At 41.5% G+C, this 17,100-nt stretch overlaps 1 protein-coding gene across 1 annotated transcript; it reads right to left on the bottom strand.

Moving 5' to 3' along the window:
* Nucleotides 1-303: 303 nt before the first annotated feature.
* On the bottom strand, nt 304-8,776 carry LOC119650084 (kelch-like protein 1). The gene is made up of 7 exons (XM_038052588.1): nt 8,479-8,776; nt 8,217-8,313; nt 7,906-8,160; nt 7,741-7,847; nt 905-1,610; nt 624-849; nt 304-567 (listed from the first exon to the last, which is right to left on the bottom strand). Exons 1-7 carry the CDS (start codon nt 8,560-8,562, stop codon nt 417-419), a joined length of 1,626 nt encoding a protein of 541 aa, XP_037908516.1. The 5' UTR covers nt 8,563-8,776; the 3' UTR covers nt 304-416.
* Nucleotides 8,777-17,100: the final 8,324 nt, after the last annotated feature.

The raw sequence follows: 17,100 nt of genomic DNA, 5'->3' as shown, positions 1-17,100 counted from the left end.
GTGGGAAGGTTGCACACAGCGCAATAAATGATCATTTGATTGAAAACTAAATTTATTGAATGTCTAGTTTCACGAAAAAAATATTCTCTTCACGATATTAAACACCGCTGCCTTCTTTTAAGCCTATGTGAAAGATAATGTTTACAAAAATAACCTATAAGAGATTCAGGAGCCAGAAACAATAAAGCCGAAGTAATACTCCGCAATCTCTCCGCAGGCTAATATCAGTTAGGGACTTCACGGTATTGTTTTGCTCCGAAGGAGTCATTCCAATAAGGTTCTAGTAAATTAAAACATTACGTATCTTTCTTCATTATTTTATTAACTATAAATGAGGTATTCCCTTTAACAACAATTACTTAAAGCTAACATTATTGCCGTTTCATAACACAGATTCATAATTGCACAAATCACATTTATACCACTAAAATGGAATAAGCGTCAAAACTTCCATCACAACTGTGGCGCCAGTCATTCTCGTCTAGATCGAAGTGCTCAATTCCTTCTTTATGCAAAACTTGCAAAGTGCCTTCGTACGGTGCAATCCATTCGCCACGCAATCCATCACTAAGATAGATAGAATTCAATATATGTATGAAGACTCATTGAGAATATGTGCTTACTCGTTTGGCAGTCTCATAAAACCCAATGTTCGGGCATCGTAGCGATAGATATCCTCCGAACCAATCTTCAAGCAGTAAATGTTTGCACCAAGTCGAGTCGCTACTGTGCCTGCGTAAAAGGAGAGCATACCAGCACTGTACCAAGTGCCTTCACGGGGATCGTATCGTTCAACTATTGGGTGTTCTTCACCATGAGCAATTCCTCCGAAAGTGAAGACTGAAGAATCTGCAAACAGGTCCGAACTTTACAAACTGAAACCATTGACTACCTTGCAACTTACGGAGAACTGCTACTCCCGGGTTCCATCTCGCCTTCTCCATATTCGGCAAAGGACTCCACTGGCCAGTTTCGAAATCATAAGAGGAACATGTTTTCTGGCAAGTATTCCCTATCACACCACCAACGACAAGCATTTTACCTGGTTTTGAAGTACACACTCCACACCCCATTTTCCCGATAGGGCATAAAAACTCGGTCCATGTCTTCTGTACCGTATCGAACTTCAAGCCAATATTTACAATCTGGTTATGTCGTTTTCCACCCACCGCATAAATTATATCCTTATATCTCGTCATAGAAAATGAGTCCAAAGCAGGACGTTCCCACTCAATAGCTTCATATCTACTTCCAGTGTACATATCGTAGTTAGGGGTAGGTCTCATAGTGAACATTTTCCTTCGTGGTCCTCGAGAAAAAACGTACATTTTTGAATTTTCAAGAATTCGCATAGACAGATGGAAGTTCTGATCTGTAATTGATTTTACAAGCCATCTACAACTTTTGCCACTGCTTCGGAATAGGTCGTTTAGCACAACGCATTCTTTGATCTGATTCGGTGTCAAATCATCAAGAGAAATGTAATCTAAAAATTCTTCGAAATGTTCAGTACGATGAGAGCGATCCTTTTCAATCCAACTTGTTACAGCTTTAAATATTGTAAAGGCATCTATGTCAATTTCAGTGGCTGTCGCGATGATAAACTCGACCTGAAATAATCATTTATGAATTTAAATTGTCAACGGGTTTTCAGCAATAGCGATAGAAAGAGCAAACAGACTTCCTGGACTAGAGAGCTGGAGATTTCAATCGAACCTTTCTTGACATAAGTGCAGTCATACAGTGGCTAACAACTTCTAAATTGGGGTGTAGCCGTTAATTGATTTTATGGGAAACTCACATTCCTCTTGCATTTGCCTGGGGTTACCCACTTGAAGATAACCGATAGATACTAATCCTAATCCCAAAAGAACTGTCACCTTCACCTCACCGGCCGAATTTTTGGCATTCAACGTCCCCTACGCATTGTTCACCCATTGTTCAGTCAATATTTAACGAAAAGGTTCTTCCGTTATATTCATAGCCGCTACTATGTCTGTAACCTATTTCCCTTAGGTTCATTACAAATGGCGCTCAACGTGGGGCTGACCATTTCCTGGATTCAGACATACTTTCTTATTTACAGATTTTCTGAATCAGTGTAAGATAGCCTATTCCGGCTCACAACTTCGTTTGGTAGTGTCGGATAGAGAATCAATAGATTCTGAACATTGTCCCCGACTAGGCTCCACGTACACTTGCCTTCACATTTCTAGTTTTAGGTTTCACGTCCTTTTCCCAGGAAGCAAGTGTTCCTAAGCGTCAATTTCCCACCTAGTAACGTAGAGTTTCCTACTCCATCCTTGGTAGAACACCACAAGCACTAGTCGTTTGTGGTGCTTGTCTTTGAGACTTAATGTCTCATAGGAGATTGCCATTCAGAAGTCTCTGGATCTACGGGCCTTTGCGGCTATATGCTGGAAGGTATTGCCGTCCGAGCTTCCGAGGAGTGTCCTTCTCTACCTTTATGTGAAACGGTTATCTCTTCGTTTCAGAATTTGAAAAACTAAACATTCTTTCTTCTTCGTAGGGGTGACGGGTGAGGCTATATGCTGTACCGTTCTGTCCTCAATAACTCATCTTCACTTTGTTCTCTGACTTCAGACGAGGAAGATTGGTGAATTTGTGCATAGGCGTGAGGCGGCAGGATGAAAAGTGACAGGAAATATAGTCTGTCAAGAGGACGAGAATTAACGAACAGCGAAACGTTTGTCAAAGAGGAACTTTCTTTGCGGCGGCGGCTGATGTGAATTTCCTCAGTTTCTCGCTGGAACAATCGGGTAGTGATTTTGTAGTGAATTTTAGTTTCGAGCTGCGGGAGACCTTCCCCATTGAGTGTGCGACATCCATAGAATATCGCATTTGTAGCCTCCAAGAATTTCTGTTCGGAGTGTGTGCGAGAAAGAAAACAAGAAAAAGAAAAACAAAAGTATTCCGGTATATTTGTGCCTTAAATGCAGTAGTCTTTTTGAGACAAACAATTTTCTTCTTAAACAAAAAAAAACAACACTACACGCCGAGCTCGGAGTGTAAAAAACGTGTAAGTTTTTCTTTCATTTCATTTTTCTTTTGTATTTATCTTAATTTTGTTTATATTTATTATTCTTAAAGTATTTTATTTTATGATTTATATTTTTCTATATTTGAAATTGAGCTCTTCATCCCTAATTATTTTCTCCCGATTTGTTTTCGTTCATACTGAATTTAAAATATATGATACCATAATACTTCCTTCCTCCTTGACCCCACAAAACCTTACTAGGGACATCCTCTAAATAATGGCCGCGCCTCAATAATCATTTGAGGTAGAAGAGGCAATGATCGGGACTGTGATCCGTCGTGGATCTTCTCTCTCGATCGCGGAACTCGAGTTCGGAGACTTACGGCTCCACACGCATGGTCTAGTCGCTTTTTTCTATTTTTCAGGTTTAGTTCGTGTTTTGGTTTTTTTTTGTTAGGCCGTTGCGTATTCCTTTGTTCGTTGTCTTATTTTTAGATCCGTTGCGGACCCACGCATCGGTATAGACATGCTAATTTTGTACTAATGACACATGAGGGATCAAAGCGCTCAAAGGAACCCCCCTCCCACATTCCCGAGCCTGGCTAGCACAGAGGTGTGCAAGAACGTATCAACTGTGCACTTTAATGGAGTTTCAATGTTTACGGGCGGACCTTCACGGTCGATTTCGCCGGTTTCTGGGATAGCTCCCCATTAGGTCGTCTTCGGCCATTCAGGATGGTGGTTTGATCCTCCTATTCCCCTTAGATTCATTACAACAGTTTATCCAGTTTTTATGCTTGGAGGATGTGGAGGGATTCTTTGACGATTCCGTAGCCTACATAACGACGAAATCTATGAGCGATACCATGACCGTCAGGTTGTGGATAAAATCCGGCTCAATATGTTACGGTGAGCGGATCACTTAATCCGTATGGATGAGGATGATCCAGCCCGGAAAGTGTATAAGGGCAATATCTATGGTAGAAAAAGAAGGCGGGGCAGACCCTGCCTGAGATGGAGCGATGGTGTAGATCAAGACGCCAGACAGCTTTTAGGGATTTCGAATTGGTGGACCTCGGCACAAAACCGGGATGTCTGGAGTTTCTTATTAAGCCAGGCCTAAACCGGATACCGGTTGTTGCGCCGTTGATTGATGATTATGAAATTATGAGATTTCCAATCGCTTGACTTGCTCTTCGGGTCAAATACTACTACCTGGCGATCACTATGGGTGTACTGTTCACTGTACACTCGCATATCGCGAGCTAGTGAAGGACTAACAAAAGTCAGATCCACAACGGAACCGGATCCCCCTTTTCGGTAAGTATTAACCTGATCATCGTTAGCTAATATGATCTCTAACTGCGCGAAAGCCTACAAGAGACAACGCCCTTTTGCATTGAAATCACCGGCGATGTCCAGCATTTCCTCGAATTTGGCCAACGTCAGGCTTGGAAGAGCACAGCAGCTATAAACGTATATGCCGTCTATCTTTGCCCATACGGAGCTTGTGGACTGCCTCATACATTCCTGTATGGTTTGGTCCCCACATGACTTTAGTCTTGATATGTCTTCCAATATCTTGAAAGTTATACTGAACGGTTAAGTAACTTAATAGCCTTGTACTGCGCTTGACTCTTCGTCTAAGTCCTCCGCAATTTGAGAAAACACCATTTTTTTCTCTTGTCGGCCGAGACTAATTTTCTCGCATCGATGTTAGCAAGCACTCAACGTGAAGTCAATCTTAAAAAACCTGGTGATAGTCGCACTGTTACTAACAAAGGTATATAGGTCAAAGTTGGCACTTCAGTGCAAATTTTGAATTTCAATATCACCCGAAAGTGGATATTCTCATAGAATATATGCATATAAGATACTAAGGAGACAAATGCACAACCAAATGTCCTTATAAAAGAAATACACAAAACCTTTCATACCTGAAGCGTCCAGCTTCCGGTTTCCCGACTTGTTTAAGGTTTTCCATGAAACATTATGCATTATCAGTCGTAAAAAGAAATTTTTTCAGCGCTACTACGCAAGAACTAAGCGATCTGGTAGTGTATTCAGAATCAAGTGGCCTTGAACTTTTAATAGGTTGTGATGCGAATGCTCAGCATATTTGTTGGGCAGTAGCAAATGCAATCCTAGAAGAGAGAAGCTGTTTGATTTTATCACTTCCGCTGGTCTGACGACCGCGTATGTAGGGCGCGCCCTACGTTCGAGGAGCCAAGAAGTGAATTAATTGACCTAACAATCTGCACTTCAAAGTTGTTAGAGTTGGTCAGAAACTGGCGAGTACTAGATGAAGTCTCAGATCACCGTTACTTAGAATTTAATCTAGCTGTTCGCCTGTAATACAAAGGCGGAATCCTAGGAAAACGGATTGGACGAAGTTCAATGAACTACTTGGCGACAAAATTGAGCTCCCTAGGCGACTAAGGACTCCTTTGGCGATAGAAGATCAATTGAAAACTCTGAATCGCACACTTTTAGAGAGCTTTGAAGAAGCTTGTTCCATTTCCCGAGGCCAACGGTTCCAGGGTGGAACCGAGAACTGCAGACACTCTGGAAATCAACCAGGAGACTTCTAAATCGTGCTTGCAAAAGCAATAAAGGTGAAGATTGGCTAAACTTCCGGAACTCACAGCGTGAATATAAGAGGCTCGTAAAACGTTCGAAACGAGACTCCTTTAGAGCGTATTGTGAGGAACTGGAAGGTGAAAGGGAGACTGCCAAGTTGTGCACAGTTCTTAATAACGATGAGTCGGCCAAGTTGGCCTCTCTTAGAGAACCGGATGGTACTTTCATGAACTGCAGAGTGGAGTCTATATAGACCCTCTTGGAAGTACACCACCCGGGAGAACAGGTCTCAGAAGTGGGAAGAAGAGAATATGTCATTTCTGTAAACCCTTCAGCATGAAGGTGTTGCAAGGAGAATTGGTACACTGCGAAAGCGGTTGTTACCAATGAAAAAGCAAGAGCTGCTATACTATCATTTGAACATTGCAAAGCACATGATATAGATGACATCTAACCAGCGGTGCTAAGGGAGAGTATAGAGAACTTAGAGCAACTTCTAAGAAATATTTATTGCTCTAGGTTACGTGCTTTCCTCTTGGCAAAAGGTGAAATGTCTGGAGAGACTGGTTGAGCGTTACATTCGCGAGAAGGTGCTAAAGTCGCACCAACTAAATGAAAACCAACATGCTTGCCAACATGGAAAGTCCTGTGAGTCTGCTCTTCATTCTTTGGTTTCAAAGAGAATGCAACTCTGAAAGGTGAGTACGCGATGGGGGTGTTCGTGGACATTGAAGGGGCTTTTGACTGTGGGTCCTGGGTTGACGAAACTCTAATAAAGTGGATCTACGCTCTGCTAACGCAAAGATTGTTATATGCTGAAGTGGGTGTTGATCGCTACTTAACAACGGAAGCAACGAAAGGGTGCCCTCAAGGCGGTGTGCTATTGCCACTTCTGTGGAGTATGCTGATCAACTCACTACTATGCGAACTGCAAAATCTGCCAAAACACGTTGAAGCTTATGCTTATGCAAATAAAAACGAGAGGTGGGCTTTTGTGTTGGGACAATGCACAACGGTCTTTCAGGCTGAAGTGTATGCGATCCGAAGGGCGGCAACCTGGATGGTTGACGAGCGGTTGAAGGGCAAGCGCATCGCAATCTGTAAAGATAGTCGAGCTGCATTGAGGGCGTTGAGTAGTACTTCACTTCAAAAATCATTCAGGAATGTAGAAACCGATTGAATTGTTTCTAGATTCGATACGGTAGATTTACTCTGGATACCAGGTCATTGTGGTGTAAAGGGAAATGAAATCTCGGATGCCTTAGCAAAAGAGGCTTCAACTTTACCCACACCCGGAGTGGATCCAGCAATTGGAGTGTCGGTAGCATTGTCTGGTGCTGCTATCAAAAACTGGGAACAAGCTTCCCATAATGACAGGCGGCGAAGCCTTAATACTAAGAACCAAACAAACATACTGTAAAGTTTATCCTGTTGAAAGCAGGAAGACTTACAGAAGTACTGTGGGCATTCTGACTGGCCATAATTCACTAGCTGGGCATATGTTTAGAATAGGAATTATCCAGGATCATACGTGTCCATCCTGTAATGAGGAAGCGGAATCCACGGAACATTTTCTATGTGAGTGCTCCGCTTACGGACGCATCAGACATCAGATTTTTGGTGCTGATGTGCTCCAATTGCAGCGGATAGCATCACATCCACTAACGGAAATCCTGCGATACATAATCAAATCCGGGATATTCTGTTAGACGGGAAATCGAGTATAATGGACCACTAGGGCCTGAGTGCTTAGAGGTTTTGCCTCTCCTCCACCTCAAACACACACACACACACGCTTTTGTACCGTTCCATCGATTGCTGAGCGCTTAGTGTTGTATGTATTCAGTTTATAAATCTCCTGGCACCTCATCTTTGTCGATTTTTTAAGATCAGCGCTTTCATTTTGCATTTTTACCCTTTTGTACACTAATTATTACATAACAAAACCCATTGAACTACGCAAGAATCAAGAACAAAATATAAACACATGTTTATATTTAAAGTTCTCGGAACTATAGATCCGGTCGAATTATCCCATCTCGGATTGTCGAAAGAGCATTGTACTCGAATGGGTCATTCGGATAACCATTATGAAATTTGGTTGTATTATCTGAGCTGATGTCCAATTTACAAAATCATAATAACTCACGCAACCTTACCTCGTCTTTCGTTAGATTCTTGAAGCCGTCTTTCTGGTAGAGTATATTTAAGTTGCTTACTATGTGATTTTTCGCAGCTTCCTTCAGACTCACGCTGCAAAATTCACCTATTGAACCAAAATCGGAATTATGTTACCTCCCAACTACCAACGTATCTTCCTTTACCTTCAATTTTCAACATTTCGAAGCAATTTCTGTCATTTAGGAGCCTTGCTAGGAGCGAGTTGCACTCCACTCCCAATTCGTCCAGAGTCTTAATCAGGTCCATCACTGCCTCTTCGGAGTATTCGATGACGCCTGTATACAAATAATTGACTATCGAAAGGACCGTTTGGTAGGACGCTTTGTTTTTGAGTTTGAGATCCATTTTTTTTGGACGGACCGTGCCCTTTTTGGATGGTTCCGGAAGTGAGGGGCTCTCTGAAAATACATTTCTATTTTTCTGGAACAATTCTCAAGAATTTCAAGCAACTTACGTTTGAATTTGAGGTCGAAATATTTGCTTCCCGCTGCAAGCACGCATTTGTGAGCTGGTATTTCTTGACCATCAACGACTAAGAGAATATCACAGTACTAAAACGGAAGGAAGAATGAGTAACTGTACCACCCACAATTACACAATCGAGGGAAATGTGAAAATATGACTGCACATGTAAATCGCTAGAATAATGCAATCAGACACTTTTCTACGGAAACTTTTGTATCCCAAAGGAAACATTCAGAAAAGTGCTACCTTACCCGGCTTTGTTCCCGAAACTTGGACAGAGTTAGAAAAGTCTGCCGGAACTGCCGTTCATTATCAATTTTCAATATTTTATTCATTTCACCGAGAACGAGATGAGAGCAAGTAACTTAAGTCCACACTAGCAGTTTACAGTTCGAGACAACTTTATATTAAACTTGAATTCTCCGACCAAGCGTATAACATTCCTCCGAAGTGAGTGTAATTAATGAAGGAATGTGCGATGCCTCAACTTCTAATAAAAACAAAATTACTGTACTACTGGATCATAACAAACTACGTCATCCTGTAAAGTGTCAGATGTGAGTTTTCTGTAAATTAGACATTTTAAAAAATGATGAAGTTGACGCAAAATCCGCCAGGTGGCTTGGTATTCGGGAAATCCCAATTTAGAAAGGGCTACATTTTGGGAAAAACAAGATACCGCCAAATGGTCGTTGCTTGCTCGGTCTCTTCTTTGAACTTATCTTTTGAAAGATAAGGTCTGACGAGAGGGCGAGGAAAGATGCGATTCGTCCCAGGGCAGAGAATTTTCTTGAGAGGCTGGAACAGAAACATTCGCAAAATTAGATAAGAGAATCCTGACAACGTGTTCAATATCGATCGGCGAGTCGATAATCCATTTAAAATCAACGGTTAATTATCTTGGACTGACATTGGACTCAAGGATGAGCCTTTTTGAGCAAATCAAAGCAGCAGCGTACAAGGCAGCAGCTGGAGTTTCGCCCCTAAGTCGACTAGCGGCAAACATTAAGGGTTCTATATCTAGCTGGCGACGTTTTTCATGAGGGCAATACAATCTCGCTTGCTTTACGGTGCAAGAGTATGGACTAAAGCAAGAAGATGAATCTTAATCGCCTTGCGGAAGTACAGCGGCGGGAAGTTTTGCGATTAACGTCTATATCATTGTGTCTGAACCGGCCGTGATGGCTATCGGGGGAGTGATCTCCGTTGCCCTGGTTGTTAAGAAGCGTAAAGTTGTGTCCAAACGCATGATAGGAGACACAAGGGAGGTGGTTGGCCATGAAGAACGGCAGCACTCACTAAACGAGTGCCAACTCCCTGAAGTCAAGAGGCAGACGGACTACACGGCCCATTGAAAACTTAGGTGGTTAACCAGCCAAGCACAGTGAGGCTATTTCTTCATCCAGCTTCTAAATGAGCGCCCATCTATCCAATTTTGTATCAAAATATGTAACCATTTCTGAAAAAAGCGCGTGTTACAGAAAGATGGAGAAATAGACAGGCAAACAGACTGTATTTGATCAGCTTGCCACCGAGTCAGGTAAGTAGGAGCGATAAGTGCAAAACGAGCAAGCATACAAGGAAGCCTATAAACAGCTTAAGCTAGCCTTTCAATGGAGCAAAAGCGAAAGCGTGCATGCCCGAGGGGTTGTTCCCCATAGCAAGGAAACGGTAGAAGATGGTACTGTTGTCTAAGCTTGGAAATCTTCCGAGTTAGCGATCCCCCTATAAACACATACAGTACCGGGCAAAAAAATCCGATCAGTTAAATGCGTCCTACTTAATCTCGCGTAAGTCCGTTGTTTTAATTTGGATTAACAAGCAGTTTTTTTGTATAAATACAAATGTGAAGAAAGTACTTGTACTGTTAGATTGTAGTTTTTCGCAGTGGTAAGTTTTTGAAGTGCGTTAATTGAAAAAAAATGGCAAAAACGTAAAATTATCTGAGTGATATTATGCGGTGTTTCCAACGATTAATTATCTGAAATAATAAAAAATTTGTTGTTTCTTTTTCGTTGGTGTGGATATTTATTCTTGCAAATACCGATATTTCGGGCTAACTTGTTAGCACTGATGAAGGGAACAAGTGGTTCCCGAAATATTGGTATTTGCAAGAATAAATATCCTCACCAACGAAAAAGAAACAACAAGTTTTCGACCAAGGAGAAATAATTACCTTATTTAATAAAAAATATAGCACACGACAAATACCGGTCGTTGTGGGCTTTAGTCAGTCCTCTGTAGCTGACTTTTTAAAAAAATTCCGGGCCACTGGGTGTACTGCACCGAAACAAAGTTCTGGAAGGCCAAGAAAGGCTACATCAACCGAAGACAGACCGATGCGGAGATTCTGTCTTCCAGATCGGTTCAAAAGTTCATCGGACATTAAAAACGAACTCAAGGATTCCATTGGGACAGAAATTGATGCATCGACGGTTCGTCGGAGGCTCTGAGAGGGCGGATTTCACGGCCGTCGTCTCGCAAAGAACACTTTTTTAAATGGAAGAATGCGGAAGCCACGCTATTTATGGGCAAAGAACCACGAAAGTTGGACCCTGAAACAATGGCAAACTGTGATATTCTCCGATGAATTCCAATTTAATATTTTTGGGCCGGATGGGATTCACCATGTATGGAGAAGATCAGGTGAGCGATTCAATGGGGAGTGTATTCAGACCACAGTACACCGCCGGTGAGCAGGATGATCTGGGCCGGCTTTTCGTTTTATGGTGTGAAAGGACTTTCATTAATTGATGGAACAGTCAATGGTGCAGCCTATAAACGAATCTTGGAGGAACATCTGATACCTTGTATTGAAGAGCAATATCAGTATTTAAGTGTGGTCATCTTTCAAGACGATTCTGCGACCTTTCACAGGTCCTATATTGTAGGTAATATTTTTTTCCAATTATTTAACCTTTTTTGCTTTGGAGGTGCGCAAGTTTCTGACCGAAAACTCAGTAAAGCAGCTAACTTGGCCTGGGAACAGCACGGATTTTAACCCCATAGAAAACTTGTGGGCACTAATGGAGAAAAAGGTAGCTGCACAGAAGCCGAAAAGCCAACATGAGCTTGATTTAATCCTCTTAAGGACATGAAATGATGAAGTTGACCTGCATATTCTGCAGAATCTTATTTCATCAATACCAGCGAAAATTAGAGCCGTAATTAAGAAAAAAGGAGGTGCAAAGAAATACTAATTAAACATTTATGAATTTATTGTTAAGTTATTAAGTAAACAAATTATTGTGATACGGCAAGTTTTGTGATTGATATGAAACGTAAACCAAATTTACCTATTTTTCGTAAAGTAGACTAATTTTGAATAAAACTCCATTCTGAAAATTTTACATAGTTTTTTCTCTCCAACAACTATTTTTAGAGCAAAATATCAATATTTACATATTTACTTTTTTTATCAGCTCCATTTTATTACTGATCGAATGCCCAGTACTGTATGTCTTCTAGACACTATGGGGAAAATACTGGAGCGGATAATTTATAATAGATTGCCCCCGCTTGTTGAGAGGTGAGGAGGCTTTCCAGATCGATAGTATGGGTTTAATCTGTATAGACTTATGAAAAACCGACACCAACCCACTGAATTTATCGAACACTTCTGTTGCGCTAATGACAAGAACGGTACTTTGCTTACCGATCGACGACCCACAATGGATAGTTGGCAGGAATATTTCAAGCAGATTTCAATTGTTTATTCCCTACTTTCACAAGCATTACCGACATTTAAAGCAATTCCTCCTGCCAGTGGCACTGAAGTCAATGAGAACTCAAACGAATAAAATGTGAGTGATTTCTTCAATGGGGCTATTGAGAAGAATACCTTCTAAGTGGTAAGAAAGCATCACCCTTCCAATATGGAAAAAGAAAGGTATTCTAGCAGAATATTCAAATTATCATTAGATGCGGTTGCTGTCACATGCCATGAAGATTTTTGAACGTATTCTTGATAAATGTATTCGCGACATTGTTCAAATAACTGTGCATTAAGCCGGTTTCCCCAAGAGCTGTGAAACTACTGACGTATGTTAATACGCACTCATTAAGAAACATTGTGGGAAGTGCCGCCAAACTTACATTGCATTCCTGAATCTAGAGAAGGCATTTCCAGATGAACTGATGCGATCCGATAAGAAAAGTTAGAAGTGTAGCGAGTATATTAAAACCGCGTCGTGTTTCTATTGGTATACATCAAGGAATCGCTCACTCGCCACTGCTCTTTGTTCTTGTTATGGACACTGTCGCACATGACACTCAACGTCCAGCGCCTTATACCCTTTCAATGCAGATGATGTTTTCCTAAAATCCTGGCGCTTGTTCAAAAGGAATGAACCACGGTCTATGATTGAATCTGAATAAAATCGTCGATCGATCCCCATGAAACAGGTATTATCATTGCTAGTGGCAGTAACCTGCCCAGAACTGAGCAATTTAAATATTTCGGGTCAATGCTATCAGCCAACGGTCAACTGCGTTATGAAATTGCTTCCCGCATTAGCGCAACCTGGATGAATAGCGTTCCACATCTGGCGTTATTTGTGGTTGACGTATCAACGTGTCGTGTCGTCCGCCCTGTCGCCTTCTATGGTTCTGGATGTTCACCAACTATAAAAGGCAATGAATGATGATCACATTCGAAATTAGAATATCCGGGGGAGATATGGGGTTGCACCGATCGTGGAAAGATTGCGAGAGAGGCATCCTCGATGCTATGGACATGTAATTTGTGGGCTGATGCACCGATTCAAACTGCTCCCCTATAAGTTCGAGTTTCAGAGCACCATCCATCACGATCACGCGCATCAGCAGTTACACTATTGGTGTCTATACCTGAGTCAATAAGGTGCTGTGTCTCGCTGCCACCGATTTTAATTCTCGGCACAATTACTCGTGACTTCTTCCGGAATAACGTATTTATCTTAGTAAACACGGAAACTGAATCGCTTGGTGAAATACCCTTTAACTTCTCCCGCCATTGGAAGTTCACTTCATTTACGTACTGTTGACGGATAAGATCCCGCGCGATCTTTAGAAGTGATTTGAACTGAACCAATATGGGATGATGATAGTCCCCATATCTTCGATAGATTTTGTTGACGCGAGTGAGCAGAAGGCTTTTCACTTTTTTCAACCGTTTTATGGCTGCAGTTTCATATCCTTCCATATTATTGCGAGGTTTAATCTTAGGGACGACTTGTTCAATTGTTTCCAGCGTCAAGTTCTCCAGCTTGAAAAGATACTGAAGTATTTCCTCGTTGCTCAAGTTCCTGTCACCTGGCGCAAATGTACTATCGTTTTTCCCATCAAGAGGCGGGCATTCCTCTCGATATCCCCGAATAAATCTCTCTTGGAATTTCTTCCAATCTGTTTGTTTAAAGTTCAGCCTGTGGACGCCACTGTCCATCGGCAGAAGGCGAACTCTTCGTCCATCAAACAGAACTTCAATAAGAATAGTGTTATGGTCGCTGTCGTAAGGAAGAGTCTGTAGTTTCCGTTGAGGATTCCTAAAATTAAAGTTCAAGCGCGCGTCAGCAATGCACAAATCCAGATAGCAATTTGCCCTGGGCCAGGTTAGACTCTCTGACCCATATAATTCGCATTTATACTCTATCTGGTATTGCTCTATCCAAGATTTGAGGAATACCCCTCTGGGATTGTTTATTCAGTTCGAGTATCGTGAACAAAGAATGGAATTCCTCCTTCAACTTGGCTCGATTGTTTCCTACTGCATAGACTGACAGAATGTATCATATAAATTCCCTCCTCTAGGCAGTGAAAACAGAATACAAGAGACTTCAATACACTCAAAGGTTTCAAATTCAGGCCTATTAATATGCCTGAAACGATAATGGCGACCCACAAGTATTCCGGTACCATTTCCCCCATCACAATTTCGTCTACCGTTCCTCACGAATTCAAAATCCTTGAATGTTATCGAATGCCTTGGACTGAGGTGGGTTTCTGAGGTGTATTGTGTACGTGTAGCGTATGCTGCATGTTTTCACACATGGTTAGTATTTTATTGGGGATGGTGTTCATCCCGCCACTTGCATCTTGTTGGGGCTTCTTAGCTCCCCCTTGTCGAACTACTTCTGCAAATGGCATCCCCGAAACGGTTGGTGTCGAAGGGACGGTACCGCTCAACGCCACTGATACCTTCGTCCGGCCGATCTCGGTGCCTGCTGCCTTGTGACCTTAACATTGTGGTATGCAGGACATCCACGGTACGAAGCCGGATGCCCCCCGCTTCCGCAGTTGACACAGAACGTTTTTTCCTTGCCCTCTGCTTCAGTCAGCGAACATTCGGCTGCGGTATGGTCTTTCCCGCACTTTACACATCGTAAGGTCATTTGACAGTTCATTGCCGAGTGACCATAGCGCTGGCATCTTCGAGACTGGACTATTTCGTCCCTTAGACTCACCAGGCTGACCCTGACCAATGTACGAGGCCAGATAAAAGCAGCAGGATCACTCTTGAAACCATTCAACATCAACAACAACAACAGACCGTTGAAAATTTCTCCTATCTAAGGTCGAAAATTACAACCGATAACAACTATGACGATGAAATCCGCGCATGGTTGTTGGCTATCAACAGAACCTATTTCAGCTTACAAAAATTGTTTCGCTCGAAACGTCTCACCGTAGGGTCAAAGCTCTTACTGTACAAGACTATGATCTTGCCAGTCCTCATGTATTCCTCGGAGACTTGGGTTCTTAGCTAAAAAAAAAAAAACTGCGAGCTCTTGGCCGCGTTCAAGAGAATTTTTGGCCCCCTACATGAGGATGGACAATTCCGTAGACTACATAACGACGAAATCTATGAGTAATACCATGACCGTCTGGTTGTGGATAAAATCCGACTCAATAGGTTGCGGTTGGCGGATCACTTAATCCGCACCGATGAGGATGATCTAGCCCGGAAAGTCTATAAGGGCAATATCTATGGTAGAAAAAGAAAAAGAAGACGAGGCAGACCCTGCCTGAGATGGATCGATAGCGTAAGTCAGGACAACAGACAGTTTTTAGGAATATCGAATTGGTGGACCTCGGCACAAAACCAGGATATCTGAAGTTCTTTATTAAGGCAGGCCTAGAGCAGATACCGGTTGTTGCGCCATTGATGACGGTGACTCTCCTTATGACTTGACTACTCTGCACACGACTCTACTCGATGCAAGAGCGTTTGTCATACCCTGTGTATGTTTTCCGTGTCTTAGCCCTCTCCCTCCTGTGTGCGGAATTCTTTGAAAAATTATCGGATATTCTAACTATAATGTCCTTCTCTCTCTTTTTTTTGTTTGTGGTGGCTTTAACCTCCCAATGTTCACCTGGCTAATGTGCCCGACCCTCCACCACTTTAAAGTAACTCCTTCCACCCTTCTTTTCCCTAGTGTGATGAATACCTGAAGAGTAGTTCAAGCCCACCAGAAATCACTTAAACCCTACTCTAAGCTTCCCACTTAAATTACCAATGCGTTGCTTTTCTCAATAATCAGCACCTCCTAGTTATGTCGCTCCTGATGTTGATCATCCTACGAGCAAATCGCTCGCATCAATTCCCACGTTTTGCGCAAGCACGCTAAATTAAATTTAGCGTGCTTGCGCAAAACGCAATAAATTCTCCAGAGGCCAATTTCGAAGGTTTGAATTCATTTCCTTTAGCTTGTGACGAAGCAGTCAACTTCTATTTTTCTCCATAATTTCGCTTTTTAAAAAACTTAGTTTAAATTGAGTTCATCATCATCATTAACGTGCAGCCGGTGCACACTGGGGCCTTTATAGGCCGCTCGTGCTTAAAACTTCAAAATCATTTTTTTCATGTTAGAATCTTATTGTAAATAATAAATAATGGCTTTAAAAGCGTTGTTCCGGGCTTCTTGTGCTTCCTCGCTAAGCTGTCCGATTTGATAACGATGCGTGGGAAATAATTTTTGGGCCATGAATTAACTTATGTATTTATTTGGCCGTTTCTAAACAATAAATATTGAATTTTTCTTTATTTATATCGAAACCACCTGAAATTGTTTGTAGAATCATGTAAAATCGTCTAATTAGTTCTTTATCAACTCCAGAAATAGTTGCCGATTCTTCAAAATTTTGAAAAAAATTTCTGGCTACATTCCCATAGTTACTGCTACTGTATCCAGGTTTTCGTTGATCGATTGTTAGCGATATTTTTTTCCTACATTTTTCTTGAAGAATTTTTTGTTGTTCTCAACAATATCTTTGTTTTTTTTTTTGTGATTCGCCAAGATTTAATCGGTAATTTATATGCTAGATGCAGTAAAAATTCAAATCTTCTTATCCATGAGTGTAACACTGAAATACCAAACAAGAAATTGTAAGTTGTTAAAATCTTTAGACGTGGCACCGCAAAAATTGCATCGAAGGGAAGATTTAGTCTCACTTAAGGCATAGCATAAATTGCCGTCTAACATCGTGAATATTGTTTTATGCACCACAGAGTATTCTCTATCATCGATCGTTATTGTTGTCAAGTTCTCATACAAATTTTTCTTTGCACTGCGTATGACTGGAACTACCATCGAAACCCCACTTTGAAATTAGGGTTAGAGAATTTGATGGATCTAAACTTCTAATGAGATTTTTTGAGTTGACAGTAGCCGACAGGCAGTATGGTCTCAAATTGATTGGAATGTACCTCGGCTTCACTTTCTTTTAATGAAATGTTTTTGGGTAACATTTTAATTCTTCTTTTTGGACAAGCTTGTAAGGCGGGAATATTTGCTCTTCGGATTACGTTATATTGTTTTCTGGATAATTCAGCTTAAATTTTTTTTGGAAAGGACATCAGTTGCTGGCAAATATGATGACTTTTGGACATATTTATC

The sequence above is a fragment of the Hermetia illucens genome, chromosome 2 (assembly GCF_905115235.1).
Source record: "Hermetia illucens chromosome 2, iHerIll2.2.curated.20191125, whole genome shotgun sequence".
In the NCBI taxonomy this organism is placed as follows: Eukaryota; Metazoa; Arthropoda; class Insecta; order Diptera; family Stratiomyidae; genus Hermetia; species Hermetia illucens.
This window is presented reverse-complemented; position numbering and strand designations above follow the sequence as displayed.